We start from the raw sequence: 18034 nt of genomic DNA on the forward strand, positions 1-18034 counted from the left end.
GCCACTCCATTGATTGCCGTTTTGTTTCAGGTTCGAAGTGATGAACCCATGTGTCATCGCCTGTAACAATCTTTGACAAGAAATTGTCACCCTCAGCCACATGACGAGCAAGCAATTCTGCACGGATGGTTCTCCTTTGCTCTTTATGGTGTTCGGTTAGACAACGAGGGACCCAGCGGGAACAAACCTTTGAATATCCCAACTGGTGAACAATTGTGACGGCACTACCAACAGAGATGTCAAGTTGAGCACTGAGTTGTTTGATGGTGATCCGTCGATCATCTCGAACGAGTGTGTTCGCACGCTCCGCCATTGCAGGAGTCACAGCTGTGCACGGCCGGCCCGCACGCGGGAGATCAGACAGTCTTGCTTGACCTAGCGGCGATGATGACACACGCTTTGCCCAACGACTCACCGTGCTTTTGTCCACTGCCAGATCACCGTAGACATTCTGCAAGCGCCTACGAATATCTGAGATGCCCTGGTTTTCCGCCAAAAGAAACTCGATCACTGCCCGTTGTTTGCAACGCACATCCGTTACAGACGCCATTTTAACAGCTCCGTAGAGCGCTGCCACCTGTCGGAAGTCAATGAAACTATACGAGACGAAGCGGGAATGTTTGAAAATGTTCCACAAGAAATTTCCGGTTTTTTCAACCAAAATTGGCCGAGAAAAAAAATGTGTTGCATTACTTATTGAACTGCCCTCGTAGTTGTGGTTCGAGGTACCGTCCGCCACGCACCGTATGGTGGACTGCGGAGTACGTATGTAGATGTAGATGTAGAAAGCCGGTCCCGAGCTCTTAAGCAGGGGCCGGCAGCTCCACATACCTGGGCGGCGGCGGCAGGTCGGGTATGCTCTGGACCGTGAGCAGCATGTCGGTGAGCAGGGCGTCCAAAGCGCGATGCTGCTCCTCGGCCGACGGGCACGACGAGGTGGCGGTGGCGGGCGCCGACGACGACGCCGTCTTGGACAGCCCGTTGCCCGCCGACGAGATGCCCGAGTCCATGGAGACGGTGTGCGGGCTGGCCACCGCCTCCACCTCCTCGACCGTCAGCGCGTGCACCACCTGGTGCTGGTGGGGGTGCGCGTGGGCGTGCTGGTGCAGGTGGTGCGCCGGTGGCGGGCCCGTCTGGTGCACGTGCACCTGCTGCAGCTGCTGCAGCTGCTGTTGCTGCTGCTGTTGCTGCAGCTGCAGCTGCTGCTGTTGCTGCTGCTCCTTCTTGCTGATGGTCGCGTACAGCGACCCGTCCAAGGGTCCGTACGTGTGGTTCACACCTGTTGAAACAATGAAAACGTACGTCAGTTCTCTGGCAGAGGGCAAGCGAGCTGTATCTGAACCTCCTCGCAACACACGCTCGATTGCACTCACAAACGCTACTACATTTATGCGTTATTTGCAGCCTCGGGAACCTGAACTCATTTGGAACCTCATTAGGACATAATTGAACAAGGTATGGCTCTCTGGCCAAAATGGTACTGAAACAGAGGATGACAGACTAAAGGCCGAAATACTAAATGTCTTTTTCCAAAGCTGTTTCACAGAGGAAGACTGCACTGTAGTTCCTGCTCTAGATTGTCGCACAGATGACAAAATGGTAGATATCGAAAGAGACGACAGAGGGATAGAGGAACAATTATAATCGCTGAAAAGAGGAAAAGCCGCTGGATCTGATTGGATACCAGTTCTATTTTACACACAGTACGCGAAGGAACTTGCCCCCCTTCTTGCAGCGGTCTACCGTAGGTCTCTAGAACAGCGTAGCGTTCCAAAGGATTGGAAAAGGGCACAGGTCATCTCCGTTTTCAAGAAGGGACGTCGAACAGATCTGCAGAACTATAGACCTATGTCACCTATGTCTCTAACGTCGATCAGTTGTAGAATTTTGGAACACGTATTACGTTCGAGTATAATGACTTTTCTGGAGACTAGAAATCTACTCTGTAGGAATCAGCATGGGTTCCGAAACAGACGATCGTGTGAAACCCAGCTCGCGCTATTCGTCCACGAGACTCAGAGGGCCATAGACACGGGTTCCCACGTAGATACCGTGTTTCTTGACTACCGCAAGGCGTTTGATACAGTTCCAAACAGTCGTTTGATGCACAAAGTAAGAGCATATGGACTATCAGACCAATTGTGTGATTGGATTGAAGAGTTCCTAGATAACAGATCGCAGCATGTCATTCTCAATGGAGAGAAGTCTTCCGAAGTAAGAGTGATTTCAGGTGTGCCGCAGGGGAGTGTCGTAGGACCGTTGCTATTCACAATTTACATAAATGACCTGGTGGATGACATCGGAAGTTCACTGAGGCTTTTTGCGAATGATGCTGTGGCATATAGAGAGGTTGTAACAATGGAAAATTGTACTGAAATGCAGGAAGATCGGCAGTGAATTGACGCATGGTGCAGGGAATGGCAATTGAATCTCAATGTAGACAAGTGTAATGTGCTGCGAATACATAGAAAGAAAGATCCCTTATGATTTAGCTACAAAATAGCAGGTCAGCAACTAGGAGCAGTTAATACCATAAATTATCTGGGAGTACGCATTAAGAGTGATTTAAAATGGAATGATCATATAATGTTGATCGTCGGTAAAGCAGATGCCAGACTGAGATTCATTGGAAGAATCCTAAGGAAATGCAATCCGAAAACAAAGGAAGTAGGTTACAGTACGCCTGTTCGCCCACTGCTTGAATACTGCTCAGCAGTGTGGGATCCGTACCAGATAGGGTTGATAGAAGAGATAGAGATGATCCAACGGAGAGCAGCGCGCTTCATTACAGGATCATTTAGTAATCACGAAAGCGTTACGGAGATGATAGATAAACTCCAGTCGAAGACTCTGCAGGAGAGACGCTCAATAGCTCGGTTCGGGCTTTTGTTAAAGTTTCGAGAACATACCTTCACCGAGGAGTCAAGCAGTATATTGCTCCCTCCTACGTGTATCTCGCGAAGAGACCATGAGGATAAAATGAGAGAGATTAGAGCCCACACAGAGGCATACCGACAATCCTTCTTTCCACGAACAATACGAGACTGGAATAGAAGGGGGAACCCATAGAGGTACTCAAGGTACCCTCCGCCACACACCGTCAGGTGGCTTGCGGAGTATGGTTGTAGATGTAGATGTAGACTTCATTGTGTTCAAATTCGGTGGTCATACGCCCAAGCAACAATATGCCTCCACACACCATAACACCTGAACTACCAAAATGATCATGTTCGACAACGGTGGACATCCCATGATGTGAAGAGAATTAGGAATTAGATATGTGATGGACGGTCGACGTCAAAGCCATTAGCCGCGCGGGGTAGCCGTGCGGTCTGTGAAGTCTTGTCACGGTACGCGCGGTTCCCCCCGTCGGAGGTTCGAGTCCTCCCTCGGGCATGGGTGTGCGTGTGTGGGTGTTGTCCTTAGCGTAAGTTAGGTTAAGTTAGATTAATTAGTGTGTAAGCCTACGGGCCGATGGCCTCAGCAGTTCTGTTCCACAGTCCTTACCACAAATTTCCAAATTTTAAAGGCATCAGAGCCTTAGCACGGTGTCAGTTGGGTAAACCGAGCGAAGTGATGCAGTGGTTAGAACACTGGACTCGCATTCTGGATGATGACGATTCTAACCCGCGTCCGGCAGCCCACATTTATGTTTTCGGTGATTTCCCTAAATCGCTCCAGGCAAATGCCCATATGGGCCCTCAGAATGGGCGAGGCCGATTTTCTTCACCATCCCTGAGGAATCCGAGCTTGTGCCCCCTCCCTAATGACCTCGATGTCGACGGGACCTTAAACCCAGTCTTCCTTCTTCAGTTGGGCAAGGGTCGGAAGAGTACCGCATATGACTTGTTGCAGGCTCAAATGGCTCTGAGCACTATGGGACTTAACATCTCAGGTCATCAGTCCCCTAGAACCTAGAACTACTGAAACCTAACTAACCTAAGGACATCACACACATCCATGCCCGAGGCGGACTCGAACCTGCTATCACAGCGGTCGCGCGGTTCCAGACTGAAGCGCCTAGAACCGCTCGTCCACCAGACTTGTTGGAGGAACTGTAGCGGATTATCCCTGAGTACGAACGCGCCCTTTTGACCACTCTGGCACTTCACCTCCTTTGGGCCTCGTTAATATCTTAACAAGATGCCTAGGTGCGAACACAGATACACCAATCGGGCCCAAATGTTTCGAGGCTGGTTTATTTAAAAATAGACAAACGTAAGATGGTCAATGCAACGCACAGAACGTTTATATAACCACATGAAGTTGAAAAAAAGTCCTTCTTTGGGATGTTGTTCAACTCACGAGTCACAGTGGATTGAACGTAGGCTATGTCATCAAAGCGATGACTCTTCATGTGAATTTCTACACTTTTTCGTCTCGTGGTACACATCAAGTATCGTGACCCACGGTGTTTCTTTTTCGGAAAAGAATTATCTGCGTTTTGCACCTCTATCAAGTCGAGGAAGGCATGCACCTGTCGTCGTTTTTGTTGGAGTCAAGGTGTGCGGGACAAACGTTGCAAACACTTCTCTCTTCTTGAAAATATTCTGGGTTTATGTCTTGCACACTTGAATGTTGCTCCACTGCGGTTTCTGACGCAACAACGTTGACACACATCGACCGTTTGTCCACTACTTAACGCTGCCTGCTTACAGCTGACTGGTCGGGCACACATAAGTTGTTTACAGTTGTTAGTTCAAGCTGCCACCTTAGTCACATCGCTAATGCCTCTCGGAAAAAAAACCGTGTCGGAAAATTTGGGACGGTCAGCGCGTATCAAAAGCAGAATAAGTCCAAGGAAGAGACAGTGATCATTTATTGATACATTGTACTCTGTTCTTCTGCCTACATCGCGGTTTTTTAACTTTCTATAGTTTGTAAGCGAATAGATCGGACCATTGCCCATCTTATCTCTGTTTTTAAATTTAGTGTTACTACGTCAAAATACACGCAAAACATAAAATACCGATGCGTATCATATACGACGACGAGGTAAAGCCGATGACAATTAACTGTTATTAACTAATGTGAGAATTGTAGGAAGCAAATATATTGGCCATATAGACCGAATACAGTTACGAAAATGCTTTCTCTTACACGTTAAGAAAAAAATTGGGTTGACACAGTGTGACATAACAGACAGTCCACCTCAAATATAACCAGAGCAACTAAGAATGTGGAACCGCAATTTTCGCTAGGTTACTGTGAAAAGTCTTCGGAATTTTCTGGCGTACCAAAGTAATTTTTAAAGTTTATAACTGCCAGATTACGAGACCGATCTTTTTCTAATGGAGCTACGTAGTTTTTCTGTATTATTGGAAACATCCTTCTACGTGACACGTGTAAAACTTGTTCACCTATTAAGGAGTTGACAGAGCTGCAAACCACTGCTTGCCGGTACGAGAAAATGTACCACGAGGCTCTTGTTTAACGCATCAAATGTAAGCAAAGTCTTAACTCAGGCACCGATCGGGTCCCCATGCGCTTCGTGCCCATCATCTGTGCTGTGCTGTTGGTAGCAATCAGACAACTTGCCCCACATCCACCGCAAAATATTCGCATCTGTAACATGAACAGGGGGAAACGGCAGTGGTGCACAAAATATCCTCCGTAAAACTAGGAAGCGAATAAATATTGCATTCTCATCCAATTCCCGACTATGTTAAAAGTTTCAAGTCTCTAGCTCATCGGGAAGTTAGTTCAAAATCAACCGTAAAATTTGCACCGAACAGACACGCAGAAAAAAACGAAGTAGCTACCCTCCGCCACACACCAGACGCGAAAAAAGTTAATACTGCATCTTTGTCCACTTCTGCGCTATCCTGAAAGTTTCAAATACAGGGTTATTACAAATGATTGAAGCGATTTCACAGCTCTACAATAACTTTATTATTTGAGATATTTTCACAATGCTTTGCACACACATACAAAAACTCAAAAAGTTTTTTTAGGCATTCACAAATGTTCGATATGTGCCCCTTTAGTAATTCGGCAGACATCAAGCCGATAATCAAGTTCCTCCCACACTCGGCGCAGCATGTCTCCATCAATGAGTTCGAAAGCATCGTTGATGCGAGCTCGCAGTTCTGGCACGTTTCTTGGTAGAGGAGATTTAAACACTGAATCTTCCACATAACCCCACAGAAAGAAATCGCATGGGGTTAAGTCGAGAGAGCGTGGAGGCCATGACATGAATTGCTGATCATGATCTCCACCACGACCGATCCATCGGTTTTCCAATCTCCTGTTTAAGAAATGCCGAACATCATGATGGAAGAGCGGTGGAGCACCATCCTGTTGAAAGATGAAGTCGGCGCTGTCGGTCTCCAGTTGTGGCATGAGCCAATTTTCCAGCATGTCCAGATACACGTGTCCTGTAACGTTTTTTTCGCAGAAGAAAAAGGAGCCGTAAACTTTAAACCGTGAGATTGCACAAAACACGTTAACTTTTGGTGAATTGCGAATTTGCTGCACGAATGCGTGAGGATTCTCTACCGCCCAGATTCGCACATTGTGTCTGTTCACTTCACCATTAAGAAAAAATGTTGCTTCATCACTGAAAACAAGTTTCGGACTGAACGCATCCTCTTCCATGAGCTGTTGCAACCGCACCGAAAATTCAAAGCGTTTGACTTTGTCATCGGGTGTCAGGGCTTGTAGCAATTATAAACGGTAAGGCTTCTGCTTTATCCTTTTCCGTAAGATTTTCCAAACCGTCGGCTGTGGCACGTTTAGCTCCCTGCTTGCTTTATTCGTCGACTTCCGCGGGCTACGCGTGAAACTTGCCCGCACGCGTTCAACCGTTTCTTCGCTCACTGCAGGCCGACCCGTTGATTTCCCCTTACAGAGGCATCCAGAAGCTTTAAACTGCGCATACCATCGCCGAATGGAGTTAGCAGTTGGTGGATCTTTGTTGGACTTCGTCCTGAAGTGTCGTTGCACTGTTATGACTGACTGATGTGAGTGCATTTCAAGCACGACATAACGCTTTCTCGTCTCCTGTCGCCATTTTGTCTCACTGCGCTCTCGAGCGCTCTGGCGGCAGAAACCTGAAGTGCGGCTTCAGCCGAACAAAACTTTATGAGTTTTTCTACGTATCTGTAGTGTGTCGTGACCATATGTCAATGAATGGAGCTATAGTGAATTTATGAAATCGCTTCAATCATTTGTAATAGCTCTGTATGTAGCTCATCGGGACGTTAGTTTAAAAACAACTGTGGCATTTGTACCGAGGAAACAGGCAGGAAAGCGACCTAATACAAACGTGTTAAAACAGTGCACGCATACGACAAGCTGTGTGGAAGCGTTACTGGCCAGTTTTTTGTCCATATGTTTTGGAATAATAAAAGAGTGTCAATGTGTAGTGCTGTGCAGCCGATTCCTAAAAGCGACGTATCCCTCTCGAGTACCAGTTACTGCGACAGAACTGTGGAGGGCAAACAAACAGGGCGGAAATGTAAACAGTTTGTTTTTCCTCTGTCGTTACGTCTGTCTTCGTCTCTCTCTCTCTCTCTCTCTCTCTCTCTCTCTCTCTTCCCCTGTGTGTGTGTGTGTGTGTGTGTGTGTGTGTTTTAATTTTCATTTCCACGACATGTTGATCCGAAAACGGAAAGCGCACAAGTATTTGCCGCCCACTTTAGCGGACGAACAAGGCCGAGAGCGCTGCTCTTAAAATGGAGTCGTCGGTGCGCCTGCAAATTCGCGCGCTCGGTTTGCTCAGCGAAACGCAAATAATGACGTAACGACAGCGGGGCTCGCAGCCCACGGCGGGGCCTAACAGCCAGCCACCTTGGCCCCTCGCGTGTGCAAGGTCAGGCAGCTTACGTCCAGCAGACAACTCGGCCGCTCCGATTTCTTCTCCGTAATCTCTCAAGGCCTCTTTCACTCAGTTTTCCTGGTATTCATATTTGAAGGAACTGACCACTGGTCTATTTTTTTTTATTTGTTTTATTCTGGCTGGCTCCGAGCACTACGGGACTTAACTTCTGTGGTCATCAGTCCCCTAGAACTTAGAACTACTTAAAGCTAACTAACCTACGGACATCACACTCATCCATGCCCGAGGCAGGATTCGAACCTGCGACCGTAGCAGTCGCGCGGTTCCGGACTGAGCTGTTTTATTCTGAATTCGAGCTTGATGCACACTGTGCAGGAAAATCACGACAGAAAGTCGATCAGCAAGCTCGTGAAAAGTTTTTAGGCAATTATTCCTCCATTAACAATATTAAATAATTCACTATGCCTTGGATTTACTAACACTGAAACAGAAAAAAACGATGCCTCACAACCTTAATTAATTGTTTATTTACCAAATTATTTGTAGCATAGTGCCGTAATTAGTATAACGTACTTTATGAGATAAACCAGATCGTGGCGTAACAAGGAATGTCTTAAACTTTCGATTCCTTCCTTACGCAGCCAGAAATGTCAACTTTATTGTCCCTGTGCAAGGTGACACAGAGGTTAAGACATTGCACCCATGTTGGAGAGGAATACATTTCCAACATCTTTCCGGCCACTCCTAATTCGATTTTCTAATAGTAATTTGCAAGCCAAATATCACAACTGTGTTTCGGCTATATACCTGTAATGACCTAGATGTCCCAGAGAGAGGCAGTAAGAAATTCGCGATATTTGCAAAGTGAGGAACTACGGTAAATCAACGCCACAATGAAGGAAAAATAGATCGTATTCTATACTAAGTAAATGCCGGCTGCGGTGGCCGAGCGGTTCTAGGCGCTTCAGTGCGGAACCGCGCGACCGATTCGGTCGCAGGTTCGAATCCTGCCTCGGGCATGGATGTGTGAGATCTCCTTAGGTTAGTTAGGTTTAAGTAATTCAAAGTTCTAGGGGACTGATGACCTCAGACGTTAAGTCCCATAGTGCTCAGAGCCATTTGAACCATTTGTGGCCGGCCATACGGACGGGCAACCAGGAATAATTTTGGGGTGCCATTTCTTTTCATAGCAGGATCCCTTTCGGAGTCAACCGGAGCACCCTTACAGCATACCGGTACGTCGACAATATTCTTCGCCCCGTTTCATTGCCACTCGCGGCAAGTCATCCTTGTCTTACATTTGAGCAAGGTAATGCCCCCACACGTCGAGAGTTGCTACTCCTTGTCTTCGTACTTTCCAAGCTCTACCTTGGGCAGGAAGGTCGCCAAATCTCTCCCCAACTGAGAACGTTTGGAGCATCGTGGACGGGGCCCTCCAATCCTCTCTGAATTGTGACGATCTAACGGGCCAATTGGACATAATTTGGCACGATATCGCTCAGGAGCCGGCCGCTGTGACCGAGCGGTTCTAGGCGCAGTCGGGAACTGCGCTGCTACTACGGTCGCAGGATCGAATCCTGCCTCGGGCATGGACGTGTGTGATGTCCTTAGGTTAGTTAGGTTTAAGTACTTCTAAGTCTAGGGGACTGATGACCTCATACGTTAAGTCCCATAGTGCTTAGAGCCATTTGAACCATTTCTCCCTCAGGACACCCCACAACTCTATCAATCAATGCCAAGCCGAATAACTGATTGAAAAGCGGCCAGACGTGGATCTGCGCGTTATTGATTTCCTCACTTTATGAAGCTCTTTATCTTGGACAAATCATCCAATTTCCTTATATCGTAATCTTTTTTCTGTCTGTACATGTAAATTACAGCCGCGCGAGATTAGCCGAGCGGTCTTAGGCGCTGCAGTCATGGACTGTGCGGCTGACCACGGTGGAGGTTCGAGTCCTCCCTCGGGCATGGGTGGGTGTGTTTGTCCTTAGGATAATTTAGGTTATGTAGTGTGTAACCTTAGGGACTGATGACCTTAGCATTTAAGTCCCAAAAGATTTCACACACATTTGAACATTTTTTTTTTTTTTTTGGTAAATTACAACACCCGATTTCCGTCCCATTCTAATAATTACTTCGTGATGTATCGTTTTTCTTTTTTTTCTATAGTGAAGCTTCAAAAGGAAAAAAAATATAACTGTAAAGAAGCATAAAGCTTGAATTGTTGAAGAAAAAAGTGATAGAGTTACGCGTTCCATTTACGTGTTTACTCGAACTGGGGAAGGTTAACAATATGAGTGCCTATATTCTCACATACTTACGATGTGAAGACTACACCGATTATCAATGCTGTTGACCGATTGGAACCAGTTCACCCACTCAGTTGTAGAGTGGCTTACTGTCTAACTTGTAACCGAAGTATTGTGTAACTTTACTCTTGGGCGTAGAAAATCAGAAAAGAAGAAAATCACGTTAGGTGACGAAGAAAATTGCCTTAGGAGTAAATGGGGCTCGAAGCAGAACATTTTCAACTACAGTCTTACACTTACTCAGGTCAGCAACTGGAAGCAGTTAATTCCATAAATTATCTGGGAGTAAGCATTAGGAGTGATTTAAAATGGAATGACCATATAAAATTAATCGTCAGAAAAGCAGATGCCAGACTGAGATTCATTGGAAGAATCCTAAGGAAATGCAATATGAAAATAAATGAGGTAGGTTACAGTACACTTGTTCGTCCACTGCTCGAATACTGCTCACCAGTGTGCGATCCGTACCAGATAGGGTTAATAGAAGAGATAGAGAAGATCCAACGGAGAGCAGCGCGCTTCGTTACAGGATCATTTAGTAATCGCGAAAGCGTTACGGAGATGATAAACTCCAGTGGAAGACTCTGCAGGGGAGACGTTCAGTAGCTCGGTACGGGCTTTTGTTGAAGTTTCGAGAACATACCTTCACCGAGGAGTCAAGCAGTATATTACTCCCTCCTACGTATACGTCGCGAAGACACCATGGGGATAAAATCGGAGAGATTAGAGTCCACACAGAGGCATACCGACAATCTTTCATTCCACGAACAATACGAGATTGGAATAGAAGAGAGAACCGATAGAGGTACTCGAGGTACCCTCCGCCACACACCGTCAGGTGGCTTGCGGGGTATGGATGTAAATGTAGAAGTCACATTTTCGTACGTCAGAAGAACTCTCAGTCGTCTTTAATACACTCGTGTCCTTTCAGGCCACAGAAAAAGAGTGACGTTATGTGGGGAGTTGTTAACTGTTGAAATGCAGAAAGTACTAAAATGCGTAAAGAGATAGAGATAGAGACAGAGAGAGAGAGAGAGAGAGAGAGAGAGAGAAAGAGATGTGCAAGATGGTTGTACTGAATAAGAGGAATCATTCACCCAGTTATACTTACAAGAAACAAGTAGGAACTATTCGTGTCTACTTACGCAAAAGTTTGGTAGCCATAGCGACGCTATAGCACAACAGTGAGAATACAGAAAAAGGCGGTGTCAGACAGCGGCGGCGCAGCGCGAGTGTGAGAACGCGGATTTCGTGCGTCCGTCTCTGCCGCACAGCCAGCGTCCACTGGTGCCGACCTCAGCGAAAGAGGAAAGTCGTGTCGCGCGTTGGCGGAAAGCCCTTATCACCAGCCGCGGCCGTTCTGCGGAACACCAACTGTTCGGGTCTTCCTACCACACGCTGCGTCCCTTTCGACAGTCATAGCCAAGAATAGTACAGCTGTCAAAGCTCCCCTCGATCGAGTCATCACTTGGTAAGGATCCCTTTCGCTGTCAAGCGCGGTACACTTACAGCATACCGGTACTTCGACAATATTCTACGCCCCGTTTCATTGCCACTCGCGGCAAGCCATCCCTGTCTTACATTTCAGCAAGGTAATGCCCCCACACGTCGAGAGTTGCTACTGCTTGTCTCCGTACTGGGCAGCAAAGACGCCAAATCTTTCCCCAATTGAGAACTTTTGGAGCATCGTGGGCAGGCCCTCCAATCCTCTCTGAACTGTGACGATCTAACGGGCCAACTGGACATAATTTGGCACGATATCCCTCAGGAGCCGGCAGCTGTGGCCGAGCGGTTCTAGGCGCTTTAGTCGGGAACCGCGCTGCTTCTACGGTCGCAGGTTCGAATCCTGCCTCGGGCATGGATGTGTGGGATGTCCTTAGGTTAGTTAGGTTTAAGTAATGCTTCAAATGGCTCTGACCACTATGGGACTTAACTGCTGTGGTCACCAGTCCCCTAGAACTTAGAACTACTTAAACCTAACTAACCTAAGGATATCACACACATCCATGCCCGAGGCAGGATTCGAACCTGCGACCGTAGCGAACGCGCGGTTCCAGGCAGTAGCGCCTAGAGCCGCTCGGCCATTCCGGCCGGCTAGGTTTAGGGGACTGATGACCTCATGTATGTCCCATAGTGCTTAGAGCCATTTGAACCATTTATTCCTCAGGACACCCCGCAGCTCTTCAATCAATGCCAAGCCGAATACCTGATTGAAAAGGGGCCAGAGGTGGATCAGCGCGTTATTGATCTGCTCACTTTGTGAAGCTCTTTCTCTTGAACAAATCATACAATTTCCTTATATCGTAATCCTTTTTCTGTCTGTACATGTAAATTACAGCCAAGCGGGACTATCCGAGCGGTCTAAGGCGCTGCAGTCAGGTTCCAGAAGCCCTACACATACGCTTGTTTCGCGTTGCCGTTCCACGTCCCGTCTCATAACTACAGACAGTTCGAAATGTAGTTCCAAACTAGGTTGCGCTATGTTGTCTACATGCTGCTCCAGACTTCTACTGTGTTACCAATCCAAGGTATTTGGCACATGTTTTACATTTCTTTCAGTAATGCCTCTCACAAAAAGTAGAAAATAAACATTGCTGCCTAGATATTTCAGTGATCAGCGGCCTTGCTGCAGTGGTACCACCGGTTCCCGTCAGAGGAGGATACAGCATGTTATCTTGGATGGAAAGCCATCGTCAAATGTAGAAGTAACTTCGGGTACGCCCCAGCCAAGCGTATTGGGTCGCTTGCTGTTCATCCTGTACATTAATGACCTTGCAGACATTATTAGTAGTAATAGTAAAATCAGGCTTTTTGCAGATAATCGAGATGCAGATGATGCCGTTATCTATAATGAAGTACTATCAAAAAGAAGCTGCATACATATTCAGTCAGAGCTTGATAAGTCTTCAACGTGGCGCAGAGATTGGTGACTTGGTCTAAATGTTCAACCGAGCGAGGTGGCGCAGTGGTTAGAGCACAATAGACTCGCATTCGGGAGGACGACGGTTCAATCCCGCAACTGGCCATCCTGATTTAGGTTTCCCGTGATTTCCCTGAATCTCTCCAGGCAAATGCTGGGATGGTTCCTTTGACAGGGCACGGAAGTCTTCCTTCCCCGTTTTTCCCTAATCCGATGAGACCGATGACCTTGCTGTCTGGTCCCCTCCCCCAAACAGCCCAACCAAGCCATACCCAACCTCTAAATGTTCGGAAATGTAAAATTTTGCACTTCACAAAACGAAAAAAACGTAGTATCTAATGACCATAATATCAACGAGTCACTGATGGAATAGGCCAAATCATACAAATACCTGGGGGTAATCCTTTCATATCTTAAATGGAGTGATCACATAGGTTCATTCGTGGGTAAGGCAGGTGGTAGACTTCGGTTTATTGGTAGAATACTGGGGATGTGCAATCAGTCTAGAAAGGAGATTGCTTCCAAATCACTCGTGCGACCGGTTCTAGAATATTGCTCAAGTGTGTTGGACTCGTTCCCTATAGGACTAACAGGAGATATTGAACGTGTACAGAGAAGGGCAGCATGAATGGTCACAGGTTTGATTAATCCGTGGCAGAGTGTCACAGAGACAATGAAGGAACTGAAATGGCAGACTCTTGAAGACAGACGTAAACTACCCCCAGTAAGTCTATTAACAAAGTTTCAAGAGCCGGTTTTAAAGGATTACTCTAGGAATATACTACAATCCCATACATATTGCTCACATAGGGAACGCGAGTATAAGATTAGAATAATTAATGCACACACAGAGGCATTCAAACAATCATTCTCCCCGCACTCCGTACGTGAATGGAACAAAAAATTGTTCAAATGGCTCTGAGACCCATGTGACTTAACATCTGAGGTCATAAGTCCCCTAGACTTAGAACTACTTAAACCTAACGGACCTAAGGACATCCCACACATCCATGCCCGAGGCAGGATTCGAACCTGCGACCGTAGCAGCAGCGCGGTTCCGGACTGAAGCGCCTAGAACCGCTCGACCACAACGGCCGGCGGGGAATGGAACAGGAAGAAACCCTAACGACTGGCACAATGGGACGCACCCTTTGCGATGCACATCACAGTGATTTGCAGAGTATAGATGTAGATGTACAGGGTGATTCAAAAAGAATACCACAACTTTAAAAATGTGTATTTAATGAAAGAAACATAATATAACCTTCTGTTATACATCATTACAAAGAGTATTTAAAAAAGTTTTTTTCACTCAGAAACAAGTTCAGAGATGTTCAATATGGCCCCCTCCAGACATTCGAGCAATATCAACCCGATACTCCAACTCGTTCCACACTCTCTGTAGCATATCAGGCGTAACAGTTTGGATAGCTGTTGTTATTTCTCGTTTCAAATCATCAATGGTGGCTGGGAGAGGTGGCCGAAACACCATATCCTTAACATACCCCCATAAGAAAAAATCGCAGGGGGTAAGATCAGGGCTTCTTGGAGGCCAGTGATGAAGTGCTCTGTCACGGGCTGCCTGGCGGCCGATCCATCGCCTCGGGTAGTTGACGTTCAGGTAGTTACGGACAGATAAGTGCCAATGTGGTGGCGCTCCAGCCTGCTGAAATATGAATTGCTGTGCTTCTTGTTCGAGCTGAGGGAACAGCCAATTCTCTAACATCTCCAGATACTGTAAACCAGTTACAGTAGCGCCTTCGAAGAAAAAGGGACCAAAAACTTTATTCGCTGAAATGGCACAGAAAACGTTCACCTTAGGCGAGTCACGTTCATACTGAGTTGTTTCCCGCGGATTCTTCGTCGATTCACTTCTGCCGTACTCAATAACACAAAAAGCTTTCTGTTGAGCGGTCGCCATCTTAGCATCAACTGACGCTGACGCCTAGTCAACAGCGCCTCAAGCGAACAAATGTACAACTAAATGAAACTTTATAGCTCCCTTAATTCACCGACAGATAGTGCTTAGGTCTGCCTTTTGTTGTTGCAGAGTTTTAAATTCCTAAAGTTGTGGTATTCTTTTTGAATCACCCTATAGATCACCGAAGTTAAGCGCCGTTGGGCTTGGCCAGCAGTTGAATGGGTGACCGTCCGGGTTTGCCAAGTGCTGTTGGCAAGTGGCGTGAACTCAGACCTTGTGAGACCAATTACGAAGCTACTTAACTGAGGAGTAGCGGCTCCGGTCACGAAAACTGACAAAGGGCGGAATGTGGTCTGCTGACCACAATCCGCTCCATGTCCGCATCGAGTGACGCGTATTGGCTGAGGATTGCAGTGCAGTCGGTGGGTACCGTTGGACCTTCCGACACCTATCTGGAGGCAGAGAGATGTTTCAGTACGTTCTGTGTTTCCTCCTTTCTTCTGGTGTAATTCTGTAACTGCAGGGGGTCGGCACGTTAATCTGGATTTTGGAATTGTCAGTAGCAGAAGCTGGCCAGATGCCCTTCTGTCACCGTCTCTTTCCCTCCTGGGGCGGAATTTGTTGGGTTGGGTTGATTTGGTGGAAGAGACCAAACAGCGAGATCTATCAGTCTCATTGGATTAGGGAAGGATGGGGAAGGAAGTCGGCCGTGCCCTTTCAAAGGAACCATCCCAGCATTCGCCTAAAGCGATTTAGGGAAATCACGTAAAACCTAAATCAGAATGGCCGGACGCGGAATTGAACCGTCGTCCTCCCGAATGCGAGTCCAGTGTGCTAACAACTGCGTCACCTCGCTCGGTGCTGACTTTGTGTTCCCCGTCTGTTTGCGCGAAAGCGTGAGGACGTTTTTCTCGAAATTGTTGCGAATCTTTTAACCGAGGCGGGACGTGGTTCCCAACCCGGAATTCACATAGTCAGATATGGGAAACCACCTAAAAACCACATCCAGGCTGGCCGGCACACCGACCCTCATCGTTGACCGACAGAGCGGATTCGATACGCGGCCGGCGTGTCTCCCAGAAACTCGGAAGCGGTCCAGGTTTTGGTACGTCCTGTAATTGTTCTAATTTTATTGCTGATCACCTTACTTAGTACAAGGTCTCCTCAAAAAATTCCGGAACGTTCTTAACTCCGCCACACACCGTCAGGTGGCTTGCGGAGTATGGATGTGGATGTAATTTCGCACCAATTGTGTGTTGGAAATTGTGTGTTGGAAATTGCGCTTGGCAACCTGCACACGTCTGCTTCAAGTTTCATTGTTGTATGTCTGCTAGTCATTGTTCAGTGCCTTATTGAGTAGAACTTTGTGTCGCATAGTTTGCGAATTTTAAGATGGCAGAGTTGGAGGAGCAACGCGTCTGCATTAAATTTTGCGTGAAACCCAATAAAACCTTTACAGAGGCACACCAAATGATGCAGGAACCCTACGGTGATGAGTGCTTAAGCCGTACTTGGTGTAAACGGATGGTTCACACGGTTTAAAAATGGTCAGACGGAAGTTACAGATGACACTCGTTGAGGACGCCCTACGTTCATGTCAGCGACGTTAACGAAACTGTCCGTCGCAGTCGAAGACTGATTGAGAGATTGCAGAAAAGTGTAGCATTTCACTTGGATCATGTCATGAAATCCTGACACAGCATCTTGGAATGCGTCGTGTTGTGGCGCCAAGTTCGTCCCATGACTAATGAATCAACACCAGAAGGACATTCGCCTCACAATCCATGAAGAGCTTTTGGATCGCGCAAATGACAACGAGGTGTTCCTTAAGAGAATCATAACTGGTGATGAGACGTGGATCTACGTTTATGATGTTGGGACCGAGGTTCAGTCTTGACACCGGGTCGGGAAAGGTCCTCCAAGACCAAAAAAATCTCGTCAGGTCAGGTCAAATGTCAAAGCCATGCTGATAGTTTCCTTCGACTTCAAAGTATTAGACCATGATGAATTCGTGCCACGCGAACAAACTGTTAATCGATGGTGCAATCTGGACTTGTTGTGACGCCTGCGAGAAAATGTGAGATGGTACGGCCTGAACTGTGGCGGACAATTCATGGCTCTTGCATCACAATAACGCACCCGCACATTCATCTCTGTTCGTGCGTGACTGTTCCAAAAACAACGAAATCACTGTTTTGTATCATCCTCCGAACTCTTCAGATCTGATCCCTACGGACGTATTTTTATTTCCAAATTTGAAAACCCCGTTGAAAGGACGAAGATTTGCAATGATAGACGAGATAAAATCAAATTCTCAGACGACACTTCGCGCGATCTAGCAACTCGCGTGCCATGACTGTTTCCGGAAGTGGGAACAGCGTTGGAAGCGGTGTATCACCTGTGGAGGAGAGTATTTCGAAGGATACCACGCACAATAAGTAAAAGGTAAGCATAGAAAATTATTGTGAACAAAGTTCCGAAATTTTTTGAACACAACTCCTATGTATGAATCAGGTTGTAGTAATTGCTCCGACGCGTCTTTGAACAAATAATCTGGAGCTCCTAAAATAAGTAAATTATATAATTAGCAACGATTTTCTTGCATTATTTCTTCTAACCCGAAGCAATTGAACACCATTAAACCCTCGTGACGGAGCAAGGTGGCGTCGTGATAAGGCGCTGGACTCGTACTGGCGAGTTCGGCGGTTCAAATCTCTCTCGGGCCATGCAGCTTACCCAAACGCAGTGAGGGAAATGCGTTGAAAACAACACGGTTGACCTGCTTCCCCATTCGAGCTTGTATTCCGTGTCCAATGATATGTACGTTGACGAAGCGTTAAACCCTGATCGTCCTTGCTTCCTTTTAGCCACTCGACGCTGACCGGGAACAAAACTGTCACAGACTAAGCAATCTTTCTGTGCGCTTTTATTCGACTTGAAGCTAGTTCTTTTCAGGCCTAATGGTAGAAGAATTCTTCCCTCAACAGTATTTGGCAGACGAGGAGGATACATACGGACCAAAAAGTGCAGTAACAACCCAAGTTTAATCCCAGTTCCGTCCGCAGCTCGTGGTCGTGTGGTAGAGCTCTCGCTTCCCGCGCCCG

At 46.9% G+C, this 18034-nt stretch overlaps 1 protein-coding gene across 1 annotated transcript in view; it reads right to left on the minus strand.

Moving 5' to 3' along the window:
* Positions 1 to 803: 803 nt before the first annotated feature.
* LOC126088489 (uncharacterized) overlaps positions 804 to 18034 on the minus strand; it is a 72025-nt gene continuing 54794 nt past the window's right edge. Inside the window, exon 4 of the mRNA XM_049906629.1 lies at positions 804 to 1076. Coding sequence (XP_049762586.1) covers positions 804 to 1076 — 273 coding nt within the window. The remainder of the gene's footprint in view (positions 1077 to 18034) is intronic.

The sequence above is a fragment of the Schistocerca cancellata genome, chromosome 6, assembly GCF_023864275.1.
Source record: "Schistocerca cancellata isolate TAMUIC-IGC-003103 chromosome 6, iqSchCanc2.1, whole genome shotgun sequence".
NCBI classification, from domain to species: domain Eukaryota; kingdom Metazoa; phylum Arthropoda; class Insecta; order Orthoptera; family Acrididae; genus Schistocerca; species Schistocerca cancellata.